The sequence below is a fragment of the Vanellus vanellus genome (genome assembly GCF_965231255.1).
Source record: "Vanellus vanellus genome assembly, chromosome: 3".
NCBI classification, from domain to species: domain Eukaryota; kingdom Metazoa; phylum Chordata; class Aves; order Charadriiformes; family Charadriidae; genus Vanellus; species Vanellus vanellus.
This window is the reverse complement of record NC_138907.1, coordinates 44864832-44886623: the sequence shown is the minus strand read 5'-3', so window position 1 is coordinate 44886623 and position 21792 is coordinate 44864832. Positions and strand designations below refer to the sequence as shown.

The 21792-nt window shown below is 39.5% G+C and overlaps 1 protein-coding gene across 1 annotated transcript in view; it reads right to left on the bottom strand.

Annotated features, from left to right (window-relative positions):
* NID1 (nidogen 1) overlaps window positions 1-21792 on the bottom strand; it is a 51100-nt gene that overhangs the window by 8958 nt on the left and 20350 nt on the right. The window contains exons 10-15 of the mRNA XM_082480263.1: window positions 21555-21683; window positions 17948-18091; window positions 17084-17206; window positions 7288-7512; window positions 6469-6641; window positions 4364-4490 (exon numbers count right to left, since the gene is read on the bottom strand). Of these exons, the coding sequence (XP_082336389.1) occupies window positions 4364-4490; window positions 6469-6641; window positions 7288-7512; window positions 17084-17206; window positions 17948-18091; window positions 21555-21683 (921 nt within the window). The remainder of the gene's footprint in view (window positions 1-4363; window positions 4491-6468; window positions 6642-7287; window positions 7513-17083; window positions 17207-17947; window positions 18092-21554; window positions 21684-21792) is intronic.

Genomic DNA, 21792 nt, shown 5'->3' with positions numbered 1-21792 from the left:
GCAACAGGAAATAGCAGATAATGACCTTACTGCTTTAGCATTAGTAATTTCTAACTCGGATGGAGGATGCAGAATAAAATATAAAAACTGCTCTGTACTTTTCAAGGTTCATACATCCATTGGAAAAGAGCAGGCAGGCTGTGTGGGATGTAGTAAGCCAAAGACAGGTACAAATCAATTTTAGTCCAATTTAAGTTCCAAAAGAAAAAAAGAATTGTACGTCATCACTCCCAAAAAGAGGTGAAGTGACCCTTCATACCAGCCAGCTGTTGGAAAAAAAAACCCAACAGAACACCTTTCAAATGCAGATCCACACACCTCGTAAACATCCAAGAATGATAGAATGTGGCCCATTAGCCTTCTATTAATTCTCAAGTTTATTTACTGACAGGCATTAAACAAACAGTATGTGACACAAACAACCTTTCTGGAGAAAAGGCATTTGGTCCAGAACACTGGGTAGAGCTGTTTAAAATTTGCTACTGTGAATTTTCTGTGAATAATAGTTGCACAATAGCCTAAACAGCCTCTGCTCTCTCACAGAGGTGGATTGCACTTACCACATGTAGCCCAGACACCTGATATTTTGGATGTATATTCATTGATGAAGGGGCAGAAAAGAACTAATAAGCTCTATCTCACTGCTTCTGACTCACAGCTCATACGGGGAGGGGGGGGGGCAGGGAGGGTGGGGGACAGGGGCAAGAAAGTAGATGTGAATCAGTTATCTCTTTACTCTTCCAAAGGGCACATGGGCACTTTAACTTAGTTACACTGACTTCACTTTACTACTTGTATTTCTCCAAGTGTCCCCGTGGAGCTAAACCTGGCATCTGCAAGATACCACCTCACATTTGCCTCAGACCCTGTAATGTTCCCACTTCTTGTTAATGGCAGAGGCTGCTGAGACTGGCCTCATTTTGAGGTGGTGGTGACAATCGCCAATCTCTGGAATCAGAAAATCACCAGCTAAATGGTGGTAGAAGAGCTCCCAGACTCTTTTAGGAAATGGAAGAAGGTAGCAGGAAAACGATCTGCTGCCATGGATTCCCAGGAGCCCTTGTTCCCTGACTCGTTTCCTTGCTTCTGTTTCATTGCTTCAGCTATATGCCAGGAGATTTAAAGAAGTCTAAAGTAAACGTCTTTCCTGTCTCATCGACGATGAGACAGAAAAAAAAAAACTATCCCCTATGGAGGGCTAAGGGAATATATAGGCATCATGTATCACCAGTCTTTCCAAAGGCACAAATGTGTTCCTGCTATATAGTCATCAGTCCTGATACAGTCATAGGCTCTGTCCCGGGGGACAGGCTTGTACAGACATGTACGGCTGATATGACTTAAGCCACTACAGCAAAGAGGAAAGCTCTCCCTTACCAACCTACCTCCACAGCTGCAGAGCTCAGAAAGCCTCTACAGGCTGTACAGCTGCAGGGGTAGATGAGAACTGGATAGTGCTCCACAATACAACATGTTTGTGCAAAGCAACGCAACTTGGATCACAAGGGCTTTAACAAACAAAAAAGTAGTGCATTCCACAAAAATACATGTGAACTGAAGAAAGCAGCTGCAGCTCACAGGAGGAAAAAGGCAAAGATCAAAACAAAACAAAGAATTCTCATGAGTCTTCTGAGGGGGTCATTTTCCTATTTCCTGAAATTTTAAAGTTTCAGTTTGGGCCAGCATAGAAGACATCCATCCATTCAAATACAGAATATTCAACCTTATTTTGTTCTGACTTCTTATTGAGGAGCCAATTAATATACAGAAAGTAAAGTGCAATATCGTTCAACATCTCTTCAGGAATGGCATTCACTTCCTATGGAAACAACAGGACAACAGAAATCATGAGATGCCTTCACACATACAATGTTTTTTGAAGCAGGTGAAACCCGTGAGGCATTGAAGCATCTTGAATTACCTAAAATAACCAAATTTAGTTGAAAGCCTTCAGAAATATTTCCAAAATATTTTTATACACTGCAGGATTTTTAATGCATGCACACACGCTCTCATTAGACAGACTAATTCATATCACTACAAAATTTTTAGCAATAGTAATTTCCCTCACTTTTTAAACTGCAGAATCTGAGAAAATACCTTAATATTAGAAATCAAAAATCCTTTCCCCACAGAATTTGTAGTTGTATAGGCACATGCTTGCACTACAGGTTTGAGTCCCTTTCAGATTAAATATGTTGGGATGAAAAAGAAGTCTTACAAATATCTCAGCCATCAAGTTGTACAGAAATATGAAGCTCCATAATTGCTGTAATGGTTAGGGATGGCCTTAAGCTCTCCCTTTTCCCTTCCCAGGACATTGGTAGGATCCAAGCCGCCCCCATCTCTCTGCTGCCCCTAAGAGCCTGAATGGAGTCCCAGCAAACTGACTATTTCGAAGCATGAACTCCAGGTAGAGATACTCAACACATCCAAAGAAAACTAAAGCAAATTTACTGCAGAGTTTTAAAAACGCTTGATCATCTTGCTAAAATAACTTCATAAATTTTTATGAAAACAGCTGCAAAGGATCCAAAGCAAGGGCAACCTCCTCCAGTATCTTAACTTCACCGGTGTTCTAGGAACCTGAGGATACTGGTATTCAAAAAGTGCCTCCAGCTATTTTTGTTGTTTTTTTTAATGCCCCTACATTCACTTTGTTCTCCAAACCTGTCCTTCCTCTTAACCCTTTCCATTTAAAAAAGGTTTTCATATTTAAGATGCATGGGCTTACACTTACCCTTCTAATGAAAATGAACATGGACTGTGGTGAACAGCAGAGTCTTGGAGGAAAGAGTATAAGAACGGGACATAAACTGTAAAAGCACTAATCCCACCACACCCTCTAGTCCAACACTTGAATTCTTAAGCAACTCCAAGGGCAAAAACTGAACAAGGTGGCTTTACTCACTTTTATTTTACAACTTGAGTGGGAGGCATGGAAAGTCATAGCTGAAACAGTTTCTAACCACCATTCAGCTGTTTGATCTCCAAGCCCAGGAACAGAGAGCAGAGGGTCTCCTCTTCTACCTCCCTGCTCACCAGTCCTTTCTCAGCAGAGCAGACAGCTGACAGGCAGAGAACAGTAAAGAAAAGGACTACACACAACCGAATCTCAGCTAGCCAGTGGATTACCTACCTTACTTACCAGAACAAAAATCAAAAAGTGATACCAACAGATGATATTACATGTGAACATATAAATGCAACTCTTCAGTCTGCTTTAGTGGTGTTTGTGTTCAATATCCGTTCAACAGCAAACTGACAATCCATCATCCCCTTTTCAGATCATAAATACATTGATCAACATTGGGTCTACCGCAGCACATGACCTAGGTTTTAATGATAACCTACCTCCTTCACATATTTACATCTTGTAGCCATTGTATCATTGTAGGCATGAATAACGTCTATCTACGGCAGTCTGAGCTTAGCCTACTTATGTGTTCCATACCTCATGGCCAGGGACATGAGACTTTCAGGAAGGATGCTGGACCACCATTTCTGATCAGTATGGCTGACAAGACATGACTCTAAAAGAGGTGGGCCACACAAAGGCTTCCAAGTTGGGCAGAACACAGCACAGCCAATCCTCAACATAGGAAAGTGAGGTCTTGAGTGCGCTTTAAAAATCTGGGATGTCATGACCTGGGAATTTGCCCCAAGAGTACTAGCTGTTCTGCCTCACTATCGTGGCAGCCCTAAGGATGCCACCACAGGTAGAGAGCAGCAAAGGCCTCAAGCCTACCTCAAGATTCCCCCCCAGAAGTGACAAAGCATCCAAAGGAGGGTTGTGGGGTTTTTTGCTTTGTTAAACACAGCAAGAATATAAGCACAGCCTAGGACTGTAACTGGGTACAGAAATCCTCTAAACATTTTTGTGAGGAGCTGAGATGCACAGCCCTGGCTGTGAGGCTCTGAACCCTGCACCCATTTAGCACCTTGACATATGCTTTAAAAGCACCACAGCAGCTAGATTCATCTTTCAAATCCCCCAGCCTTCAATTAAAACATCCCCAGCAATGTTCACAACACGTTCAATGGTTAGACAGATACAGTATCCTGCATGTAAGGACAGAAACATCTGACTGACAGGTTGCTCCCACTTCTGGCCTTAAACTTAGTTTATTTAAAGAGAACTGACTTTTTGCGTATCTTAGCAGTGGAAAGGCAGTGAAGAGCTATTGTATGGGGAACAGATCATTTTATGTTGTCCAGACTTTTTGGTTATTGTTTATCCAAATAACACCAACTTATAATGCTAAAGGTCAGGCAACGCCTGGGAAGTAAATATTACTAAATTCTAGTCTCTAATGCCATTCGTAGGGTTGTAGCAAGAGGAAGAATTTTTTTTTGCTCTTACCTGTTTTGATGATGGTTGTTGGCTCCCCACCATGCAGGCTAGCCCTGCTGATCGAAGGGCCACTGATGTCTGTCCAATAAACTATCTTGTCCGTGCAATCATAAGCAACTCCAATAACAACTTTGTCCTGTTGGTCAACAAGCAAGTTACATCAGCTTATGCTAAACAACAATTATTTGCCAGCAACACTAGCTTATGGATCTAAGTCACAAGCCTGAAAAAACAAAATTCTTGAAGAAAGGTGGGCAATGGAGAAGATAGGCAGAGAAAACGATTGGGTGGCAATCATTGTAGAATAGCTTAGAAAAATATTTTCCAATATAAGTCCCTTTTAACTAGCAGACACCATTTACAATTATCTTATTTCAAAGAAGCACTGTAGATAATACTAATAAACAATTTGTCTCACTTCTGCAACTTCCCCTGCATATCCACTTAAAGAAAGCTCATGTTGTTGTTATTCCTCATGTGCTTTTTTCTCTCATGCTTTCCCTTCAAGGAGGAATAAGGACTTCTATCAAATCTGACTTGTGTTCTGCATATTCATCAACCCATGCATGATGGCTGCATTTCAGCAGTGCTGCCTACATAGCATTGTTTGACTCAAAAAAGTCCTAGTAAAGTAAGTTTTTCAAATAAAGAATAGCTTAAACAAATACTCATAAATCATTCTGCTAGGAAGAATATGCTCAGGGACAAGGAACATATATATGCAATTTCCCAGGCAGAATAAGATAGGACTAGGGTTGGAGTTTAGAGTTAAAACTCTTTCTTCCAGGCAAATGAAAGACAGTTTGTGGGTAAAAGAATAATTTCACATGGATTCCCAGATCTATCGCCTTTGCTGCTTTTGTAACTTGCAGCTTCTTAGAAAGATGGTCCAAAATCATGCCTTAAAACAGATGCGCTCATTCATCAGCATGCATTAATGCTGTAGGATACAAAACAATCTGAACCTCTGTGCTGCTAAACACTGTCACTTCGCAAATACACAACACTGTTAGCAGAGACTGAAATTTTCATTGTAATTGAAAGTTTTAATGAAGAGTTGCATCTTATCTCTTGGAAGCTCTTTCCTGAAGATATTTCTAATTAATTCATTTCAGCTAGATCAAGTAAATAATGAGACTAGATGACAAGGATTCAGAATCATGTCTCTATATCAGCCTAACTACCCATTTTGCAGCCAGTATTTTACTTTATTTTTACATTATTGCAGCAGCACTTTAGACAAGAGAAAAAAGCTTGATTTTGGCCTTACATCATAGCACAGTTTGTGGTACTATTTATTAAACTGAATCTGTGTAATTTAGTCAATATTTGGTCTACTAAATATTCACAGTAATGTAAAAAAAGAGGCCAGCATGCTACCTGGTATTGTTATCTATTATAAATACAGTAACACTGAAATGAAAACAGAAATCCCAGACTTAGGGCAAAACAAATGAATGTGATGAAACTGGAAGTAAGAAGAGCTGGTGTGTGTCACAGGTGATGGAAGAGATAGATTCTCAGCACCAGGGATTAATTTTCAGAGAAAAAAGATTTTCAAGACAGTAGTAAGAAGTGTGGGAAAAAGATTTACCACCCACTGGGCCTGCACATGGAGAAGGAAGCAAAAAAAAGAAAAAAAAAATCTCTATATATCTGTAGCCAAGAAGTGCAGAGAATTGACTGAAACACAGGAAGGCATCAAGAGTTCAGAAAAAACTTTGAGGAAGTAAGAGAGAAAAAAAAGGCCTCTACACATACTGTTCTTGTAGGTCTCCTAGACTTTTATATCAGAGTCAGAAAGCCAATGGAAGTGTGAGTGTCAAAGTTTATATGATGAGCTGTTGGAGGCATGTGAGATCACAAATATTAGATTTTTGTCTCATGAGCTATCCTTTAAAGGCAAATAATTTTTTCTGTAGCTCAGTTTTAGGCTTTTTGACTAGTCAGATCAGGAATTTTTAGTGACAAAGCGATGGGATACCGAAACTTTAATCAAGAGTAAAAACTGAGTTTGGAACTTAAATTACGAAATTACATAGACAAACATTCTCACTTTTGTCTTTGTCACAAGTCTTCTAAAACACATGGACTTAGTATAGTAGGTTACTTACTGGAATATGCAAGAGTGCTTTTGCACCATTTTTCTTCATACTGTTTCCCTCTAGTGGAACATGTTCAATTTTACCACTTTGGGCAAAGAGCAAGTGTGTTCCTGGCGGCAGAGGTACTGTATCTGGTCGAACAGAAGGCCCAATAACTATAGGAGGAGCAGCTGTGCTCAAACCTTGTTAACAGAGAAAGAAACAGATGGGGAAAAAAATTAGCTTGTACAGCATAACAAGGCTACCCTTGCTATTTGCAGAGACACAGTTACAGTCAGACTTCTCAGAAAGAAACAGCCCTGTAAGCTGACGCTAATAACTGTAATCAGATGCAGAAAGCTTCTGAATTTTTCCCCTTGGCTGACAGAGAAGGAGCAATTGACATAATTTGTCTTTTCATGTTTGGCTCTGTAATTGCTCTTTCCTTCAAATGTTTAGAATAACCTATATTATTTTGCAGCTGAAGAGAGGAAGATGTAGGAAGGAACATCCTTCATTTCCTAAGGCAAGTCAGTTACCACACATTCGGATTTGCCACAGCTCCCAGAGGGCAGAAACTATAGGGGCCCCTCAGTTTCAAGGCAGGGAAGAAGTTAGAAAACCATCTTCTTATTCAGAGGCTCACCACAGCTGTCCAGATGCCTTGGCTGAATGAAAAGTGGAGTTACTGAAGGGCTGCAGCACGAGACATATTGTCACTGGGACAGCAAAGATCCGCGTTGCTCCAAGTCATTGTTGTATCTCAGGGGCAGGAGTAAGCCCCACTTTGGGAAACAGTGCACTTGGGTGGACAGACATCCAGAAGAAACAAGTGCTTCAGCCACTTACATGGTGGTCGAACTCCCGGGCCACTTCTGGTGCCATCGATCTCATTTCCGTTCCTATCCACACACCAACAATATCCACTGCTAGAATGGCACTGAGTGGGTAGGTAATTCCCATGTTCATCACACTGGGGAATAAAGTGACCAACTCTTATCTCCCTTGGGAAGAAAGTGCCTCCACTTCCAAGAGCTACTTCTCGTTCACGCTGACATTTGGTCTTTTCCACTTCTGTGAAGAAAAATACAGACCAGTGAATATTTCTGTTTTAACTAATAACTATATTCCCTGTGTTTCATTAACAGTTTATGTATGCTGACCACTTAGAATGCAAGAATTCTTACCGCTGGAGGAACAAGGCACTGTTACAAACCTTGAAGGTATATGTCTTTGGTGCACCTTGAGGAACAGTCTGCCCTATGTAAATATGACCCATTTGCCTCGAACTCATGTCATTTTATCTGTCACTGTCTAGTCTCAAACAGAGCAAACAGCTGCAGTTTCCTACACTGAAGCACCATAAACAGAAGCTGGAAAACACCATCTTTCTCCTTGAGGCACATTAGCAAGAACATTCCGTCCAATTTATGAACCCGATGTCTACTCATCTGGCAATTATCCGTGGGCCTTAAAATGTGACTAATTAGCCAGGCCATACAGTGGATAAAGTTTTTTTTGTAATGTTAAAAGTCGAGTTTCCCTTCAGAGCCACAAAAGAAAACCTCAACATGAGGCAGATGCTGAGTTCTCTATAGAACCTAGGAAGTGAAACAATTCATTGCTTTGATGTATATTAGGATTTTAGCATTTGGTTATCAAGTTTGAGCAGTCATTTGATACTTCTGGACCTAAGAAAATAGTTGCAGGGACAGATTGTCCAGTCCCTGGTAAAGCATGTAAGTAAGGCTATACAGAAACCAGGAATACTACTATGTATGCAGAGAAGCACCTAATGCACAATGGCTACACCACATGCATATGTATTACTGTACAGATTACATAGGAAAGACTAACTTTCCAGATTATCAGGAGATTCAAGGACACGATTCTTTTGGGTTTAATTTTGCAAAAAAGCCTGGACAAAAATATACATCTTCTCATGGTATTATTATCTATCATGCAATAGAGAATGGCATCTGGATCAATATATCCTTCTAGATGACAAACAACATAATGAAATTAAAATGATACACTAAAAATAATCTTTTTCTTCTCTAGACAAAGAAATCTGTCTTCATTTTACCTTATACTTGAGATCCCTGAAGGGGATTCATTGGGAGAGAAAGAGCTCTAATTATGGGGGAATATCTTTTTCCTGTCAATGATTCCTACAGAGAGTTAGAAATACTTATCACAAACTGCCAGCTGAAGAGGCTTTAATATTACACTTCCATTTATTGTTTCCTTGTTTTCACATTGCCTGGTGGAAGCATTAGCTATGTGTGGCTCAGACTAGACTCAGCCCAGCTGAGCAAAAAGCTAATCCCATGCGCCCACAGACTACTGTGGTGTAAATCACACAAATACAAAAAATTGTAGTTTTTTTATTATTACTTGAACTAGTTATGCAAGAAAAAGCTTTGGAAAAGTTTCATGCACCTGGACACAATTAGAGAAATACAAATGTCTGGAGAACAGCTCACTCTAAACAACTGAAATATTTGGCATGAGCTTTAATGTGGGTGGCGGAGAGCTTTGAATCAACCTACAAAACCAGACCCTGAAGGAAAGCCTCCATTATCTATCCCAAATTTTGTTTGCATGTATTCCATGCACTATGCAGTACGCAGGTAAAAAAATGTTGATTCCAGTAACAGGATAGTTTTGCCACACTTTTTTTTTTTTTAATTTTTTTAAGCTCTAATTATATGCACTGCTCATGAGAGAAAGCAGGGGGAATACAGAGTATTGGTAAACTGTCCCACCCTGATTTTGTTCATTGCAGAACAAAATCTTCATTGCATTCATGTCATCTTTGAGAGACACTTAGCTCCTCCTCAGTAGGATACAAAACCAAAAACAAATGAAGAAACTGGTCATTTTTCCTTCCCATCTGAAACTCCCAGAATTAGAGAATATCCAACATCTTACAATTTTTTAAATCAAGAGACTAGATCAATGTTATGAAAATGAGTTAGCCAATATGAATTACACAAAGGAGTGTGTACATGCTCCCAGATAAGACCCAGCTGTTACACATAAAATATATTAGTACTATTGGTACTTTGAAATACCAATGTCTGTTCTAATTTCAAAACAACGTTCACATTTATATCTGCAGATTTTATACAAGAGTACTGATGGAATTTTTGAAGAGTGCTTATATTGCAATGATCATGACCAATCTCACAAGTGGCCTGCTTATGCAATTACCCCCCTAAAGTCAAGACACTAGTGAAAAAAAAAAATTTTCAAAATTAGTACTCAGTTTCTAGAAGGCAGAGAATATTACTTGTTCTTTCTAAAAAATCCTATCAATGCTGATTTTTCAGTTGCATAAAAAGACATCAAATACCCTATTGCCACTCACTTCGGGAAATAACGATGTATCTTACTGCTTCTGTGCTCCTGAAAGTTTCTTATATTTGTGATAAACTTTTTTTAACAGTCTCAAGTGCAATAAGTAATCTATGTTAAAGAAACACTCTGAAAAGAAATAAAACCAGTGTTACCATGTGCTGACTCAATCATTTTAACCTGTCTTCCATTGTTAAACTCATTTCAATTTGGTAACATTAATTTAGCCAATATAAAAATTTATAAATCAAAAAAAGCCCCTAAACTACTTATAAGAGTCCAAACCAGGCACTTGGAATCCATACTGTAGAAAGAGACCTGGGAGTCCTGGTGGACAACAGGATGAGCCAGCAATGTGCCCTTGTGGCCAAGAAGGCCAATGGCATCCTGGGGTGCATCAAGAAGAGTGTGGCCAGCAGGTCAAGGGAGGTCATCCTCCCCCTCTACTCTGCCCTGGTGAGGCCGCACCTGGAGTACTGTGTCCAGTTCTGGGCTCCCCAGTCAAGAAGGACAGGGAACTGCTGGAGAGGGTGCAGCATAGGGCTACGAAGATGATTAGGGGACTGGAACACCTCTCTTATGAAGAAAGACTGAGGGACTTGGGTCTCTTTAGTCTAGAGAAAAGAAGACTGAGGGGGGATCTTATTAATGCTTATAAATACTTAAAGGGAGGGTGCCAGAGGGATGGAAACAGTCTTTTTTCAGTGGTGTCCAGTGACAGGACAAGAGGTAAAGGGCACAAACTTGAACACAGGAAGTTCCATCTTAACATGAGGAGGAACTTCTTTACTTTGAGGGTGGCAGAGCACTGGCACAGGCTGCCCAGAGAGGTGGTGGAGTCTCCCACTCTGGAGACATTCCAAACCCGCCTGGATGCCGTCCTGTGCAACTTGCTGTAGGTGACCCTGCTCTGGCAGGGGGGTTGGACCAGATGATCTCTAGAGGTCCCTTCCAAACCTATGATTCTATGATACTGTATTTTTTTTCTCCTTATCTCTGAATCAGGATTACAATGCTTACAATTCAGAGGCACCTAAAGAAAAGTGAGCTGAATCCCAGTTCAGTGTTGAAGCCTATGCAGCAATGAAAGCACAATAATCTTAGATACAGCTGACACCTGGCTGGGATAAACAATCTGCTTATACTGCTTAGAGTCATACATTTTAACTCAGTGTGCTTAAGAGAAGTTGCCCTGATTTTGCAAGTTTTAAATTGCATTTCTTAATTGTCTGAAATGAGGCTAGCTATGACAGAGCGTGAAAGATGAGATTGACACAGTAAATAAAGCACATTTCCTGCCTTGATGAGCTAACAGCATAAGCTAGACAAAACATATAACAAGAATTGGCACATATTTAGGTAGTACAAGGGCTACTTTGTAAGCCAGCTTCCAGACGCAAACTTTATGGCTTGTGACTTTCCCGTCCTTCAGTACTGCAGCCTAAATGGGGTTTCTTAGTGCTCTTCCTTTAATATTAATACAGTAATATATCATCCAGTCAAGACTCTTCAAAGATACAGAACAATTAATGTTAGGAGGGTTCTTTGATGTCTTGACTGGCACCAAGAAAACTACCATTAACTGCAATAGGTGGAGCTAAGAGCAAATAATGCTTACCTGGTGTAACAGCACTGTTATATCTACTATTATCCTTGATCGTAGCAAACGGAAAAGAAGTCTTACCTATTTCAAAGCTCCATATCCTGGGTTACCAGCCCTGATTTTCAGAGGTTCTTACCATTCTTGAAACTCACATTTGAAAGTCAAGCCAAATGATCATGTCAATGATGAGAAAAATGACATGCATTAGGGTTAGTTCGTACTGTCAGAGATGAAACAAACAGTGAGAGCAAGACCTGGGTAATCTTCAGGGATGCAGGAAAGTGGGGGTGGCAACGGCTTTAACAGCAGGATCAAGTTTTAGTATTTTTCAGTGTTCATGTTTAAACATTACTGTTTAGCATTTATTATAAAACTGAGTAAAAATCTATCCTCACTGCTTTTTGATGCAGTTGATGTTTGCTGATGAATGTAACACACTGACCTAATAACTGTGTTTCCCTGTGTCACTCCACTTATGCCCACAGGACAGTATTATTTTCAAAACAAAGCACCATACTGGTGGGCTACCTTAATTTTATAACTCATTTAAAACTGGAAAATTACATGAGTCAGTGGACAAATGTCACGAAGTAGTAGTATTTCTATTAAGTTTCCACATTACTTGGTTTTAAAATTTCCTTATTAGTAAATTTAATTCCTTCATTAGGATTCTGGAGGAAAATATACAACCACAGGTTGCATCATTTGTGGAAGAGAAACAGGCAACAAAACCTGAGAAAGACAGGACCCCCTCACTAGGTAAACTCAGCTCATTAAAGTCAACAAGTAGATTCACACAGTCACATGAAAAGTTACACTTCTTAGAATACACTGTGTAGACCAGCCTCTAAAGATAAACTCATCTAGGAAACCACAACCAAAAAAAGCTATCAGTAGATCACAGCTATCAGCAGAACTCAGAGCAGATAAACTGCCAGCACCGAGCTCAGTGCTGTAGGGATTGTGAGGGGGTATAAATAAGAATTCAGCATATACACAGGGAACACCACACAGATACAGAGAAGCAATGTGGGATTGGGGAGATTATTCAAGAAATACTGGGTCCAGCTCTGGTAACCACAGTCCAAAAGGATAGTGAAAAACTGAACCAGTGTACAGAAAGATCTCCTAAGAGAGAAGCCATATTAAAGAGCAGAGATCAAAAGCCTGATGAAGAAGTTCTGTTCCATGGACCACAGTATGCACAAGGCAGACTAGATACATAGAATGGTGCATCCTGAACTCAAGCTAAATGTATACCCTTCCTCAGAAAAATAAACTTGTATTTAATGTTCTAAACAGTTTTGTTTTGTTTTGTTTTTTTCCAGTTGTTTTATAATCTACCAGTAGCAATCTGGAATTTAAAAGTCACTGAAATGTATCATGGAACTTGAAAAAATGAAATGGAAATAAGGTGAATATGGAAAGTGGGCCAGATGAAAAACATACATGTACACATTTCCCACATAAGCAAAGAAACAAACAGAATGGGAAAAAAAAAAAACAAAACAAACAACCTAAAGCCATAGACAAACATTCAAAGTCTTTTTTGATCATAAAGGAAAGTTCTTGCAGCAACACTGCAGAAAATAAATTATGGACTTTTCCAAAAAAAGATGAAGGCTGAGAAAACAGGATGAGAAACAGAGACTTCTTCCCTTCCATTTTGCAGTGGGAATTACAATCTGGTATACTAAACCAAATTCAATTAATTCTGCGACAGCATTCACAAGTATTTGAAGACCTAACTACTCAAACAGGTTTTCATTCACATGCTAAAGACAGAAGTGACTTAAAACTGTGTCCAGAATCAGTATGTAATCAGAGAGCACTTTTTAATTTCCTATGAGGCTCACTTTATTCCCCATGTATCACAAGATGTTACACTGACATTTTTTATTGCTGTTCTCAGACATTGCCAAAAAAGAAGAGGAAAAAACCCAAAACAAAATAACACACTTCCCTTTGTCCCTTCATTTTCCTTTGTAATCTTTTACTTACAGTGTTGCCCTGTTAAGTGCGTTTCTCATGTGAAACAGATTGTATACAGAGGACCAGAGAAGGGTTCTTAACAGTCAGACCCCTAGTTCCAAGAATCTAGATTTGTTTCTGTTTAGTAAACAGTGTCTGGGGTCTGCAGGGGTAGAAACACTCAGACATCTGGTTTTTTGAAATGGAAAAATGAAGCGTGAGGAAATAATGAAGTACAGACTTTCTTAATAGCTGTGAGCGCTGGGACATTCCAACATCATTAACTCTTTCATTAACCTGCTGGTTTACTCCTACAGACATTCTCTAGTGTGTGACTCAAATCCATCTTACTTGTTAGTCCACTTGTTTCAAGAGTTGTCATTCAGCAGTGGTAAGATTCAACAGTAGGTTTCATATAATAATAAAGACATCAAACAAGCAAGCAATTGTACACATGAATCAGAAAAGGGTACAGCAAAAAGAACGGAGTACTGGGATGAATGAAACTTTCCATGCTATTAAAAACAAGGAAAGACTTCAGTGACTTGACTGAGGCTAATTAAATCAAAACCTTAGTGGATAGAAAGGGGAAGAAAGGGTCTCTAATTACAGCTGAATACAATACAGCCTCATCTGGAATCTCCGTTCTGAAGCAACTTACTTTACAAATTGGGTGCTAAAGTAAACTAAGCTGCTTTTTGCTAAGCTTCAGCGAGCGCATCTGATTCTATCTCCTGGCAATGATTAACTCTTGGATGTAACCATTTTAAAAGCACTAAAGCTTTAGCAACAGATGACAATCCTAGGGCCGCTATTGTTTTATTAACTTTCTACGAAGGGAGGAGTAGCTAAGTTTGTTGTAAACGCTGCCATTGCTGCAGACCAACAGAGCATTACAGATACTCTGTACTTCAGTCAGGATTCATCAGAAATTAGACTTATCCACACAGAATTTTTTTGCTCAGAGCATTTCACGAGCAGAGCCAATTGATACAAGTGTTTCTAGAGTATGTCCTTCTACTGGCAGTACAAAACAGCACAAAAAAATAAAAATCAGAGAGGCATAAATGAAGATTAACAAAACCTGGCAGATCCCCACCCACAGATACCACAAAAATCTCCAAAATACTTTGTTACTGCCATTAAAGGTGTGACATGGAAAAATCCTCGTTCAAGACAATTGTGTTGAGTACGGAAAGTCAAGAAGTGTACAGCATAAGCAGCAAAAAAATAACATAAAGCTACAACAAAATAGTACACTGTGCTTAGCAGTTTAGTAGACACACTAACCACTGCATGTGTGTGCTGATTTTGACTGGGATAGAGTTAATTTTTTCATAGTAGCTGGTATGGAGCTATGTTTTGGATTTGTGCTGAAAACAGTGTTGATAACACAGGGATGTTTTTGTTATTGCTGAGCAGTGCGTACACAGAGTCAAAGCCTTTTCTGCTTCTCCCACCATCCCACCAGCGAGTGGGCTGGAGGTGCACAAGAAGTTGGGAGGGGACACATCTGGGACAGCTGATCCCATCTGACCAAAGGGATATTCCATATCATGTGATGTCATGCTCAGCATACAAAGCTGGGGGAAGAAGGAATGGGTGGGGGGATCATGTTCAGAGTTATGGTGTTTGTCTTCCCAAGTAACCATTATGTGTGATGGAGCCCTGCTTTCCTGGAGATGGGAGAACACCTGCCTGCTGATGGGAAGTAGGGAAAGAATTCCTTGACTTGCTTTGCTTGTGTGCGGGGATTTTGTTTTACCTATTAAACTGTCTTTATCTCAACCCACATGTTTTCTCATTTTTACTCTTCTGATTCTCTCCCCCATCACACCAAGGGGAGAGTGAGTGAGCAGCTATGTGGTGCTTAGTTGCCAGCTGGGGTTAAACCATGATAATGTGAAAAGATGTTGTTCTCAACAAAAAAGAAAAAAACAAACACTTAAATATGCTATCACATATACTCAGAAGTGAATTGTGTCCTGGTAATAAAGTTAATTGGTTAAATTCAAGTATCAGTCTATCAAACCTCCTGATTCGGCTACAAAAGGGCTGTGCCAGACATGAAAGCAATATTTCTGCCTCTACAATTATTCCTGAAGAACTGGAAGCTTTAAGGTTTGATTTTGCTTCAAGTTATTCCCATCAAGTTTCTCCTCTAGGAGGAATAATCCTGGTTTTATTAGCTGGTTGGTTAGCTAAATATCTTGACATAGGTCAGAAACACTAGGTAGTTCTTCATTCATCTGACACTGAAATGAAAATACACACGGACATTCATGCATGAAAAGTCAGTTAAAAATAATATTCAAAGACTGACAAAAACTAGAGCTTCAGAATTGAACACTGCAAAGCCTCCTACAATTTACCTATCATAGAGGAGTCTACAAGCACTGGGTGATTTAACATAACACATTTTGTTGAGCACATGATGAAAAGTCACGTAAAACTGATCTAAAACCAGAAACAACCTTGTGATTTTTTTATGCCTCTCCTATAAAAGATCCTTTGCCTTATTGTTTTAAGACATGAGTGTCCAATTGCGCAAAAAAAAAGAAGTCAGAACCTCAGAATTAGGGAATATAGTGGCAAAAGAAAAATATTAAGTTTCAGCAATGCATCAGGTAGTAATATTGTGCCATGCAGACAAGCACTTTTAAGACAGCACATCCACTATTAAAAGGAATCAAACAAACTCAGTTTTGAATCACCAAATACATTGGACGTCATTAAGACCGCAGTGCAGAAGCTGAATTATAAAGACAGTCTCCCTCCTCAGTCTTAATGCTTCTTGCTTTCTTTTCTTTTGGCCCTATGCCTTTCTTACTCTTGGTGTTTCAGTCTGTTCAGAGGCACAGGGTCTTTTGCCCAACAAGAATTTTAAAAGCAGGAGAATCGGGTTTTAATATACTCAGAAGTTAGGCTTTATTTCCTGGATGAAAGCATTCACCATTCTGCAAAACCTAAGTGCTGTCCCGTAGGTTTACCACACTTTTGAATTAAAGTAACAGTAAAAATGCTACTTTGTGCTTCAGTGCTCCTTGCTTTCTATTTTTTTAAGCATACCTTCAAGATCAGGAGTTTTATACTTACACTTCGAGGACCAAACTACAATGCAAGAACAGAAGTGTGGGAGGGTAAAGAACTTTCTGCTAAACAGACAACAAGCTGGGTAAATAAAAAAAATTACTAAGTGCTAGTTAGAAACTGGAATCAGTCTTTTTGGACTCTTGCTGGCTGTATGTGGCACGTAGGCATGTAGATACCACTGAAGACAACAGTGCAGGTACTTTGGTCTTATCCTTCACTTTTCTCCTGTAATTCTTGCATTTCATTTACATTGCCAACAGTTCCAGAGGTTTTCTGATAAGTGACCACTGCTTATGCAAACCAAATCAATCTGCGGTCAAACCCTTACATAAAGCAACTTCAAAAGATAGTATCAGCTTGAGGCTGAGAACTGCTGATGACAGAACAAACAAAACATAAAACTGGACATTGAACAGGATATCATGGAAAAGTGATAATGCTCAAGATACAGACTTTGATAGAAACTTGGTGAGGTTCAAAACTTGAAAGACTTCAGAAAGAATAAAGACCCCAGTAAGACAATACACAGTCTGTTACAGAGAGGAACCAAATTAACATATATCCTCCAATTCCCAAATTACATTTCTGGTCCAACTTTCAAGAACTATAAAATTTTACCTCCTAACATACACCGGAAACCATCCCCACGATAACCTGCCTTACACTGGCAGCTGAAGGACCCAGGAGTGTTGTAGCAGAAAGCATCTGGATGACAGTGCCCCTGTTGACATTCGTCTACATCTGTAAAACAAAAGATCAACCTCAGATAACTGTTCCTCCTGATGGACAAATCAAAGTGAAGAATTAAAGTGCAAACCTGCCATATTACTTTTGGGCACCTATTTTAGGATATCTGATTAGAATTACAGACTTTCAGAAGAACATCTATATGGAAATACAAAGGAGGAAAAAAAAAGCATGCATTTATTCTAGGTTCTGGCTCTCAGCAACTCCTTGCACTCTATTATTCCGATGGGTAATTAGCATTGTTAACTCACACAGTATTTTAGAAATATATGCTTATATTTCTCAAGGAAAAGACTTAACATAGCATGAGAAGTAGGATTTGGCCAGCAAGGTTTCCAACATGTAGTTAGGTAAAGCTGCTCCCCCACTGCACTCCAACTGCCATGAAACAGAATATAACTTTTTTTTATGTAGTCTGAGCATCATGTGTTACCACCTTAGTAATATAAACCAATGCAGTGCAAGCAGTTCCGGCAGATGAAGAACTGGTCTGCTAACTGCAACTACTGCAATTTTTGCATTTACCTCATCTTGGACCTTCTGTAGCTCAAATACTGACAAATTAATTCAAAAGTGAGGAGAGGAACAGACAAAAGCTTAATGCAATGTCTGCCTGAGGGACTAAAACTATGACATTTCCTACTTTAAGTCACAAGTAACTACAGGACATTGCAATGACCAGCCAAGTTGTGCAATAAAGAGTATAAAACCCCCATAACAAATGGTGTTACCCACCTTCACAGGCACGCCCATCTCCAGAGAAGCCAGGAAGGCATGTGCAGATGTAGGCAGACCCTCCAGTGTACACACACTGAGCACGCTGAGGAATGTCACAATTGTGTGTGCCTGTCTGGCAATGGTTCACGACGTATTCAACAGCTGCAGGTTAGATGTACAAGAGAGGTGATAAAAATTTGAATCTTCCTCCACAAAGCCTAAAGCTCATAATCACAGAACGGCTTAGGTTGGAAGGGACCTTGAAGATCATCGAGTTCCAATCCCCCTGCCATGGGCAGGGACACCTTCTACTAGACCAGGTTGCTTAAAGCCCTATCCAACCTGACCTTGAACACTGCCAGGGATGGAGCTTCCATAACTTCTCTGGGCAACCTGTTCCAGTGTCTCACCACCCTCACAGTGAAATATTTCTTCCAAATATCTAATCTAAATCTACCCTCTTTCAGTTTAAAGCCATTCCCCCTTGTCCTATCACTACATGCCCTATAATCTCCCTATAATAAGTTTACAGGGAGAGAAGAGCTGTGAAAGCATACAGAAGAGAAAGGAAACAAGAAAACTGATTTTTTTGTTGGGGTTGTTGTTTTTTTTTTTTTCCAATATGTCCCCTTTCACTGGTGTTATACCTTCTTATTAATGTTTTATGAGGAAATGATTTTCCTCAGCACCTCATTAATGTTTGTTAATATAGAACAGGGCACAAAGACAGAGTCTAATAGCCACCACAGTTTTGTTTATAAAAAGGAGTCCTGGATGAAGAAATGTAAGGCATCTCACAGAGGTATCCCATGGGTTAGCTAAGTGCCCAGTTCACTGCACTGGGAATTATTAGATATCCTGCTACACTAACCTTGCACTGACCCATGGCTGTCGTCACTTGGCAACAGATAGGAGCTGTGACTCACTCAATAGAAGATAAACACATTTGTCAACTATTGGAGAGATTTTTGACCAACTGTGGAAGCTGGGACCAGTCCTGTAGCTTTTCATAACTTTATCATTGTTGACAGCAGTGACTCTGAAGGCATTGCACTGCTTTACACACAAATTATTTCAGGCAGTCGCTGGAGCCCTGTCTATGCTTACCTGTTATGTCAGAGAAGAAGAAAGGAAACCATGGTATTTAAAATAGGAAGAAGCAAAATACTACAAGAGTTTTGGGCCTGGAAATAGATGAGTTTGCAGTGTGTACCTCTAGGAACCAACTTCCAGCTGCTGTAACAGAGAGGCCACTGAGTCTTTCTTTATGCAGTTCTTATGAGGAGTTGACAGGGGACCAAGACAAGACTCTACAATGCTCCTTTCATCACTGTACACAGAAACTACCACAGTATCAGCAGAGAAATAAAAAAAATCCACCATCAAAGACAGATCTGAAAACAGTTGGTATTTCCATTCCTCTGGAGGAGATGACTTCATTGTTAGAATCATTTGTATCTGTTTTGTTTGATGAAGCAAGTTTTAGATTACAAATGTATCTATTCAGAACTACATTATAAATGCATAAGATTTGGAGTTGGAGCTCAAAGGGAGTCCCCAAGTCCTCCTATTCCTCAGCCTACAAATAGGAGAAGAAGATTTATTTCCAACTCTCTTCTAAAGCTATCCAGTGAGTCAAAGAGCTGGTATGAAAAAGCTGCAGTTCCAGAAAAGCTGAGTCAGAGCTGGTAGCCCAGAGCAAGCTGCAAAAGCACAAAGAGGGTAGCTGTTGCGCTTTCTGGGGTCCAAGTTGTCTCTGGGTAATAAAGGCCTCCCCTGTGGAAGGGGGAGCAAGATTACCATGACATTTATTTCCAACCTGTTGGAAAACTAGAGTTCATCTTCTCTCTCTTCAGTCTTAGGGATACAGTTTGGTTTTGAAGGAAGGGATCAAATTGAAGTCCTTCAAGCTGGGCAAGGAATTACTTAGCACTTGTCAGAAGTGTGACAAATCAACTTCATGGGAAAGTGGTAAAGTGAAGCCAGCGAGGTCATGGCTGGAGGGAAAACATTCCCTTTCAGGTCCAAGTGACATAAGGGCAGTAGTGAACGTAAAGAACATAGAGCTGCTCTTCCACATCTCACCCTATTCCTTCCAGTGTCCTGGTAGAAGTTGCTTTTTACAACTGTTTTGCAACAAAGGTGAGACTTAGCATGCACTGTGAGCAGACATGAACGGTAATTCTTACTGGAGCAGAGAAATGGGGCTCATGATGGAATGTAATACACAGTATGCAAAGTCACACACTTAAGGGAAGTAATGCAACTTTCTGCTGCAAGATAAAGGTTCCTCAGTCTTAGCTGAAGAACAGTCTCGGCAATAATGAGGAAAGACCTGAATGCATAAGCTGATCAAAGGGTAACTAAGCTTCCACCACAAAGCAGCCACAACAGAAGCAAACATAATCCTCAGCTGTTATCAGTTATTTCTAAAAGAAACAGTAACTGGTCCAATCATACTGGAAGACTGTGTACAGGTTTCGTCAGTACAGAATTACTGTCAGGTTGCAAATGAAGAAAAAATTCTAACTAAAAAAAAAATAATAATCTAATCTATATCCTATCCTGACAGTTGCAGCTGCAGCAGTAGAGTTATTACCCCTTTTCTATCTGCCATTTTTAGATTTTTTTTAATTTAGCTTTTGATATTTGCAATATAATTGGCATCCAAAAGAATCAGCTTAACGTTGTTTAGAGTAAGGCTCATGTTTTCTCTTTCTATGTAAAAAAATCACTTTCAGTACACATCCTACACAATCAATTCTGCCAGCTGCCAAATAGAATTTTTACAACTTTAGTGAAAAACAGAACAAACAGGAAAAAATAACCCTCAGTAGGGCAACCTTAGTACAGCAAGTACAGATTAACTCAGACTTCCTCTGGAAAAAAGTATTTAAATTAAATAAAAATAACTAATTCAGTGACAACTACTGAATTTGAAGTTTTGATGGTCCATTAACAAACCAGCTAGATTTCCTCCAAATCTCAAAGATTTTAACAGTGAAATTATTTGTAGTTATAACTCTTTTTCAGCATTATTAACTATCACTTCAGGATAAGGCTGCAATAGCTGAGACATGCTGTTTTAGACCTGTGCACTGCCTTGTCCAAATGATGAATCTGTAACTAAAATCTAGTCAGTTAAATCTAATTCTGGATTAGATATAATACAGAAACAAAACCTAAAACCCCCAAAAGCCAAAGCACACAATTACAGAAGATGCAGAAAAAGTCCTACCTCATCTTGAAAGTGACATGCTGTGAAATAACAACAAATAAATAACTGCTCACTTTAATTTTTCTTCTTTTACAAATTTGAATTTTACTTCCATGTGAAATCTACAGCTAAATAATGGCACAGAAAGGACAGAAGCATTCAATAATCATTTCCACTTTCTATTTGGAAACATTCTGAATGGGGAGTTTTTATGACATGAATACAAAGCACTTCAGGCACCTTCTTCAGTTACCTAATGGATTGTAATCACTAACTGCACCATGAACTCGTAAATTAAAATCACATTAGAAGTCAGTGCAGACCCTAGAAGTTCTGTTTTCCATCTCTGTGAGATGAATCACAGCCTGAAAGCCAGTGGACAGTGTTTTTAAGAAATGTGAAACTCACCAACACAAGTCCGCCCATCTGCTGCAAACTGGTATCCTTCAACACACTCGCAGCGGTAGGTTCCTGGCTGGTTATTGCAGACTGCATTGCTGCCACATAGACCTGGTTGCTCTGAACATTCATCAATATCTAGAATATTATAAGGATTCCAGTTATTACAAAGATGCATTTAGTACTGATGCCAGAAAAACAGAAAATGTGCAACTGTTGAATAACAGCTGGCTTGCATATTTAAACC